At 37.1% G+C, this 8,509-nt stretch overlaps 1 protein-coding gene across 3 annotated transcripts; it reads right to left on the reverse strand.

Moving 5' to 3' along the window:
- Positions 1-279: 279 nt before the first annotated feature.
- On the reverse strand, positions 280-8,041 carry LOC142629698 (AMSH-like ubiquitin thioesterase 2). Of its 3 annotated transcripts, none has more exons than XM_075803738.1 (8): positions 7,668-8,041; positions 5,504-5,904; positions 5,173-5,262; positions 4,027-4,089; positions 3,856-3,930; positions 3,281-3,343; positions 2,332-2,384; positions 280-785 (listed from the first exon to the last, which is right to left on the reverse strand). In XM_075803738.1, the coding sequence occupies exons 2-8, from the start codon at positions 5,789-5,791 to the stop codon at positions 611-613; spliced, it is 807 nt and encodes a 268-aa protein (XP_075659853.1). In that variant the 5' UTR covers positions 5,792-5,904; positions 7,668-8,041; the 3' UTR covers positions 280-610. The 3 variants fall into 3 exon arrangements, with proteins under 3 accessions (XP_075659853.1, XP_075659854.1, XP_075659855.1); XM_075803739.1 differs by having other exon boundaries at positions 5,504-7,055; XM_075803740.1 differs by lacking the exon at positions 7,668-8,041 and adding an exon at positions 6,920-7,646.
- Positions 8,042-8,509: the final 468 nt, after the last annotated feature.

Genomic DNA, 8,509 nt, shown 5'->3' on the forward strand with positions numbered 1-8,509 from the left:
AGGGTATAAAAAAAAATAAAAAATAAAAAAAATCTAAACCATGCAGTCATTAGGAGTCTTGAAAGAATGAGTTGCCATTGGTTTCTTAAATACAAATAGTTTCTTTTTTGCTAGGTATAAAAATCAAAATATGAATCAGTCCCATCTTCCCCCCCCCCCCCCCCCCCCTTATAGAAAGAACAAATATTTTACTCAAAGCAAGCTTTACAAAACCAAAATTGTATTCAACTCACTCCAAATTAGAGTATTTGATTATCTGCAATGCAAAACAACTTTCACTTCTTAAAAAGACTTTATTACAAGGCAGAGAATCTAATGCAATCACAGCCACGCAAGAAAAGTGTAATTCATCTGTTGTTTCCTAAAACAAAATTTCAGTGGCTAATCTTCATTATTGTTACAAATTTTTATTTACCCTATATATGCTTACACACTTATTAGGAAAATAACATGTGTATCACAATTATACATATCAGCACTATAGGGATCAAACGCCACAGCCAAGTTTTTTTGTGTGGTGTAACTGGGGTCATGGCCATGTTTTCTAATACCTGCAAGCCTGTCAACTAGGGATGATACATACAGACCTGCATTCTTAGATGTAAGCATATCAGCGCAAGTCAAAGATTTCAAACCTCAAATTTGAATTTGTATAGACATTAGAGCAATGCTCGTAAATGGGACTCCCATCTGCTAGTTCTTTGTGAGTATGAAATCCTGTCTCTTGGCACTCTTTCAAAACACTCATCCCACCAGGGTCAGATAGCCGAAACATTCCATAGCTCCTGGAGGAAATTCCTTCATAAGTTATTGAATAGCATTTTTTATAAATAGATAATTTACACAATCAGCTGTCAAAAGATGAATCTGCCTCACTGCCTGCACTGCAACAGTTAATAATTAATTTTTAAATTCTAAGAAAGAAAGGATCCTGACCGGTGTCTGTTTAATTGTGCTTCTGAAGCAGTATTTTTTTTTTTAAATTAATATTATAATAATTCATTATAAATGAGAACTACAAAATAGGGCTACAGTGTGTTTCAAAATAAATTGCCATGTCAATGGATAGACTTCTCATCAGGAGCTTTGCAATTAAATGCTTCACTATCATAGTGTGCTCAACTTACTGATCAGATTTAAAGGACCCTTCTCAACCAGCAATGCTTCATGGTCTTCAAAGGCTAAGCAAAGAAAATATGCTCACAAATGAAAGCAATATTTTTCTTTTTTGCTGGAACAAAATTTACTACGAGTGATACAGGTGCTAATCTGGAAGCAAAACAGGATTAATTGGACAAGAATGCAAATGTGAGCTAAAGGCAGCACCTGGGATGCACGGATGCGGCACCGGAGGTGCCGCACCCGCGTCCGACGCGGCGGGACTCGCCGACGCGCGAGGGACGCCGCTGCTCGCGCGTCGGTGCGGCGTCCGGCCGAGTCGGCCACGTGGCATCTTTTTTTCCCCGCCGACTCGCGCCGACGCGGCTTGAATCGCGCCGACGCGGCGCCGATTCAAGCAGATTCGGGCCGATTCGGCCAGAATCGGGCTGTTTCGGCCGTATCGGTCCGTATCGGCCGGTGACCGAAACGGCCGAAACGGCCGAAACAGACCCGAAACGGCCGAAACAGGCCTCTAATCATGCTGCAACCTCCGAAATCAGCTCTAAATGAGACCCAAAAACCCTAAATCTATCATTCCTTAATTTTATTTTGAATATTTGTTGCTTCTTTTGTGTTTTCTTTTTGGTTTTGTGTTGTGTTTTGTGTTTCTTGCTTTTTTCTTTCTTTGTTTTGTGAATCAAGGCATAGTAAATTAGTAATATGTTTTTTAAGAATATTTTAATAGTAAAAATATATAGAAAATATAAATAAAAATATTTTTAATAATTTTTTAATTGCCGAGTCCCGCCGCACCCGCACCCACTTTTTTCAAAAATTGCCGAGTCCCGCACCCGTACCCGCACCCGTACCCGTACCCGCACCCGCACCCGTGCTTCATAGGGCAGCACCAATAATAAGGAGGGGGAAAAAAAGGAGAATCAGTACAGCTGTGCGTAATAATGACTAAATACTGCACTGGTGGAGTGCTATCATTTTAACTAAAGGTAAACTCTCTCAAGTCAAAGGCACTGCATGGAGACCAAGGACATGGGTTGAGGTTGTGAGGGAAAACACAATCTACTAAATAAACATTAAAATGGAAGAAGTATATATGTCTAACCCAGAGCACTAAGATGAAGGCATTGCCAATCTCATTTCTAAAATGACAAGCATTATTAGTCCCTCCGCTCAAGTTGGCGACCATTAAACTACATTTTAAAAGTTGCACACCTTGATGTATCAGTTGGAGCCATGACAATAGCAAAAGCCTCAGGTAACATTGCCTGAAAAAATAAAATGAAAAAGAAGAGTTTCAATGTTAGTCTTCTCATTAGTGAAGAGGGAACCAGGCAAACTATTGCATGTATTATTCCCTGTCTTTGCAAGCAATATTACGGGAGCGATTTATAAGCATGAGAATAAGCAAGAGTATGAGTTGAAAGTAAGGGAAAATTATTGACAAATAAATGCCATTCAGTATTTTGAATCAAACAAAAGTGCCAAAGCTTAAAATAAGCATTAACAATTTTTGAAGAAAAGCTTATAGACACAAAACATTCAAGCTTGCAAGTTATATCTCTATCTTAAATTCGGGCTGATTAATAGAGAAATTAGCCAATCTCTTTTCAGTTCCTTTTCTTCTGGGCAAGAAATTTGTTTAAAATATTTTGGATATCTTTCCACTTTAAATTCACAATCTAATAAATAAATAAATAAGTATATATATATATATATATATATATATATATATATATATCTATTTGAAATACAGTATCTCATCATATTCTTTGCCAATATGATAACTAGGTAAGGGATTATTTTGATTGGTAAGTTACAATACACCCTGTGAATTTTGAACCCACAAACACACCCTTCTGTGGGAATAACTTGGCAGGAGTTATGCTAAACCCCTGCACAACAGATCAAGGTAATCTTCCACCAACCTTGCTGTGGAATGCCCTTTATTAAAAATGCTATTTAATTACAACTACCTAATGGAGACCAACCTGCATTTTATATATTACTTCTAATTAAAATATTCTGCAAAAAGATTTTGGCATTCAAAATTTCAATGCACAATATGTCTCATGTGGGCACCTCAAAATAAAATAAAATTAATAAACAAATGCCATTCCTCAATCAAAGACAAAGGGCACTCAGCCTTAACCAAGTCAGTTACCTGATATGAATACTGAGTGTGCAAATCCACTGATGACATAAAACAGCTTTGAGAAGGATGTGTCTGAAAATGAATATACAGATTAGGTGCAAAAGTGGACAACTACTGTTAATTCCCACCCAGATGAAACTGGATAATCTAGACATAGGCGAAAATGAGGAATAAACAAGCTAGCTGATCAAACATGAAGCATAAGCAGGAGAAATAGTTGGTAATCTTAGCAGATGTTAAAAGCATTCTGGTTGATACAAAAGCCATAAAAATGAGTACAGACTACAGAAAAACACAGTATACTACATACTAATAACTGCTGAATGCATTGACAAACCTTGTAGCATCATTGATGCCAAAATTCAAGAAATGTTTGAGCATGTAGTCTTTCATGGTGCAGCAGAGGAACAAGAAAATATCCAAACAAAAGGAGCGATCAATTTTGGGGGTGGGAAATCACAGAAGAAAAGAAAATATGAAAGCAGCCACTGTAAACATAAAGAAGGCTTGGGGCTCCAATAAAAGCTGTTCACAGAGAATGGAAGAAGTTCAAAATAAAGAAAAACATGGGCGGGAATGCATACATGGATCCAACCCACAGGATAAAGGGAATGCTCATTTTGAATGGCAAAAACTTCCTCCTCATTTATAGCCTGACACTGGCATGCAGAATTTAAGTCAGCAGCAAGCAATACATGAATAAAACATTATGGAAAAACAAAATCAAGATGAAGAAAAAGGCCCTCGAGACTAACAGAACCGGAAGTCGATTCCTGTTTGGGTATGATCAAAGTGGTTGCATAAAAGGTTCCTTTCTCCTGGACACATGAAGGAAACAAACATGTATTAGCTTCAGGTTAGCAAAATTCTCCCATGAAATCAATCCCTACTTCCGAAACATTGAAGGGAAAATGCATGGAAGAAAGAAAGGTTACAACAACCACAGTAAGAAGCCTTAATCACAAAATTTTGGAGTCGGTTATGGATCCTCAATAGATTAGTTAAGGGTGTTTGTAGTGGATCCATTCATAAATGAGTGACTACATTTTATGCTGGCCATCAACCTATTGCAACCCTCCTTTTTTGGTGCTTGGGATTGGTTGTGAACAAATACATGACATTAAGCACAGACACGAGCAGAGTTAAGAAAGAAAGGTTAAGCCAATGGAAAATTTTGGGAAATAGACATAAATATTCTCTCTACCAAGGCCACAAGAACTTGCTGAACTGTTTGAAAAAGTTATACATCATGTCTGGTGAAAACTGTTAGAGATATAAATAAATTTTTGAAATCATTTTTAAAAAGATGAGGATCAATGCTGGGCTCAATAATGTAAGCTTGTGACCTGAGTAGGCACATGAAAGTAATGGGACCTTAGTTTGGCTCGGTGAGTCAGCTGGTTGGGTTTGGTGTTGGCTTCTCACTGGCCTGCCTCTTTCAGGCAAAGGCTTTGGGTCACATGGCTCCTAGAGAGGAGGGCACCATGTGAGGTTGGCCCAACATAGCCAGCTAGGCTAATCTCAATTAGACTGTCACTTTATAAGGAACCATATTTTTTTCTTCTAAATGATGAAGATGAACAGAAATTTGAATAGGTGCAGTGACAGCTTTAAGTAGGAGTAGAAATTAAAAGGAGAGAGAGAGAGAGAGAAAAAGATGCTCTAAGCAGAAGAGGGAGAGTATGCTTTAAGAAACTGAGAGGATCAAAGAAATAAGTGATGTCGATGTGAGAAGAGGCCTCCAGAAATATTGTGGAAGCCTAATGACTATAATGATTGTGTTTGTGTCAAAAGAAAACAAATTCCTAAACATAATTGTGACAAATCATGCAATATGCAGTACCAATAGGATAGGCAATAAATTGAGGCTCTAAAATGTATAGAAAAAGCATGAATCTTACAAGAAAGGCACCAAGAATCCCACAGGTTTCCAGATCATTGTCTGTGTTGTCTTTAGCAAGCTCAAGAAAATCCTCCATCAACCGTGTCGACTAAGTATGAATATAACAATGACTTATTAGCCATCTATTTTCCAAGTGAAAGACATAACCATAAAGTATTCATGCGCTTTAAACTGCACATGGAACTTGAAAACATAAAAAGAAGATAACTTTCAAGTAAGCTTAAAAATAAACAATTTTGCACAAGAATGCTGCACTACCACAAAACAAAGATAACAAAGAATTATTGAATAGTAATTAAAAAAAGAAAAATATGTGCAGTTCTTCTTACTATATGTACATCTTGCAAGACCTTAGACGTGGTCGACTCATTACTTGATGTTGAATGTCCATGTTCTGAATCAGTAACTGTAATATGTGAAACATGTGCACCTTGAGGCACGTTCTCTATACAAGAGATTACAGGAGAAGGAGAAGACTGAGTGACAGTATGAACTGTAATATGGCAACATTTGCTGACTGTGTGAATGGTTGGATAATGGAATTTAAATGGGGAGCAACTAGTTCTAGAATCCATGGAATATATAAATTCCATTCCAGCTTTTTCTTCATTAATCATCCTCGAGCTATATTATAGCAAGTGGAACACAGATATATATGTTCTGCACTGGAGAGTCTGCACAGAAATGGTAACCTTTGGTCTCTTGTTTCTGTTAGGCAAAAATTTTAATCCTGTCAAAGGAACTATAAGCAATGAGAAACAGACCCAGTTGGATCTCAGAAAATATTAAAGCAGAAAGACTATTCTCCCTGAGAGTTCTGAACTCATTATAATCTTTGACTTCAGCACCATAGCATCAAATATTCCATTCAAATTTGCTAATATTATCCATGGAAATTCCATCCCCTTTAATAGATAGGTAGCTCCTCTATAAGATATTTTTGAATTATTCATGAATTCCAAATACAGGGGAATACCCTCTAGAAGAAATAAGCTCCACAATGGAATAACACATTGTAAACAGTCATGCATGGTAGTCAGAAAATAGCATAACAGTTCACACACGGCCCTTACAAGTTCCACTTACCTTTTGTGACCAATTCTTTTTTGTTCTTGGTAGTAAATCTCAAAATCTTAAAACTTATTGCCTTAGTAACCCATAATTAAAGTAAGAGAAATGCCTCCAAGGACACTTCTAGTGTCATCTTTACTTTACATACATAAAAAGGCATACCCTTCATGAATAAGTGAACTACAAACCACTTGCAGTTTCAATTTGGCCTTTCTTGGACTCCTTGTAAATATGGGAAAAAGTATTGGAGACATATTCTAATTTCACATGAACTTTCAAAGAAACATAAAAATGTTGTACCCAATGCACAAAGTTCACACTTTTGCAGGATCTGGGAGAGATGATTGGTAGGCACCTATACCCCCATTTTTTTCTAGGGAGAGGCTGATTCTTGGGAATTTTCAAAGAAACATACACCCAAAAAAAAAATTGATGTTAAAATTGACATCTCATGTGCTGTCCAGACTTGAGACCATAAATAGCAAACACAACCTAGAACCAGCATTTTTAGTTCCCATTCAGGCACACATATACTTATGCAAAACCTAGCAATAACATGGTGGAACTTGCAAGTCATTTCTACATCTACCACATGTTTCATTCATAAATTATCACTCTCATTTCTACATATGATGGATACCATCAAAAAAAGGGAAGTGCAGGGGTTTCTGTACCTTGTTATGATGAATCTTTTCTTTTGCTGAATGGGTCTAGTAACTCTGATGCTGAGTTATTAACTTCAGAGAGTTTGTGATTGTGAATCCAAATAAAACGTAGGGTAAATTTCCCTTTACCACTCTAATGGGAAATCTGTAATGTCCCCTGAACTTTAAAAACTGCACAACTAACCTTCTAAACCATGTGATTAGTTGCAATGTCCCCACTAGAAAAATTTCCCCATTTTCCTGCTATATTAGGCCTTGATTTCCACATGCTTATCACATGATCATATGATAATGTGATAAGCACATGAATTTTAAGCTTTAAGCGTAGAAGAAACTGGAGCAATTTTACTAGAAGGGAAACAATGCAAGTTGCAACTGATCCCATAGTTCAGCTCAAACTCAAAACATATTTATCAACATCTATCCCTTTGTCATATTATTATCTTCAACTTTAAGAAGCTATTTTATGAAGAGAGCTAGAGGCACAAATTCCTCACCTTAAACTAATATCTAAAAGAAACCCAAGTTAAAAAAGCCATAGTTCAAAGCAAAGAAAGACATCACCATACTTCTTAAACATTCTAAATACCAAAGACAACAACTGGGTTTTACACAAAAAAAGCTCTCTGACTTTCCCGACGAACCCCTATAATAAATTAAACTCACCCTTCAATTCAGAGAATAATTAACTATTTTTTGTGACCCCACAAATTATTAACAAGTGAATTGAAAAGGGAAAGGTTTGAAAAACTCATACCTGCAATTTCTTTCAGCCTTTCTATATAAAGTACTAAACAGTGTAAGATAGAATTCGATATGAGCTTCGAAACTAGGTTCCTATACAGTTTTATGCCATTATATCATTTCTGGAAACTACAAATTAACATCTTTACGTCATTCAACCATTCATGCCGTTTCCTGTCGGTATTTCTTTTACGACAACATTTTCCATTGTCGTTCATACGTTTGAGGGCAAGTTCTGTCGTATTTTTCTGTCGTATCTCTCTTCTTGATGCTTTCCTCATACGACACTTGACAAAACTAGACTTGAACGGTTGAACTTGAACCCCATAACTCGTACAAATTGAAGGAAAACGTATTGGTATGGGTTGGGATTTTTGAACTCGTGAATAAAAACGAGTCAAGCCATATTCAGCCTATTTGAAATGGCTGGGATGGGTTAGCTCGTGGGCCACATGGGTTAATATTTTTTTTATAAAGAAAAGTGTGGAGGGATGAGTTAGGACCTCTTACAAATGGGCCTGACCTGCAGACCTTTTTGCTAGGGCCCAATATGATAACTTTGGAAAATTCCATTTAAGATCAGACTGAGAACACCAACCGTGGAATGAGGTTGACAATTGATTGAAGGAGGAGGAATCTTCACCATGGCCTTCAGATTAGGGAAGGATGGAGATTGGGAAGTAGTCGAGGAGAAAGGCTCGATTGGGTCGAGAAGAGACGTGTGAGAGAAGCAATAGTCACTTCGGCATTAAATTATCTCCATCTACCAACATTCACTCAACACTAATTGCCCGTTTAGATCCCCGTTTTCCGGGCTACGTTTGCGTTTTTTTTTTTTTTTTTTTTTAAAGACCA

This window comes from Castanea sativa, chromosome 3 (assembly GCF_040712315.1).
Source record: "Castanea sativa cultivar Marrone di Chiusa Pesio chromosome 3, ASM4071231v1".
Taxonomy (NCBI): domain Eukaryota; kingdom Viridiplantae; phylum Streptophyta; class Magnoliopsida; order Fagales; family Fagaceae; genus Castanea; species Castanea sativa.

Coding starts and splice junctions, on each gene's coding strand:
- LOC142629698 (XM_075803738.1), bottom strand. CDS start 5,791: ATGATTAATGAAGAAAAAGCTGGAATGGAATTTATATATTCCATGGAT. Junction 5,263..5,503: donor TCTTGCAAGATGTACATATA/GTAAGAAGAACT, acceptor ATTCATACTTAG/TCGACACGGTTGATGGAGGA. Junction 3,931..4,026: donor AGGAATCGACTTCCGGTTCT/GTTAGTCTCGAG, acceptor TCTGCATGCCAG/TGTCAGGCTATAAATGAGGA.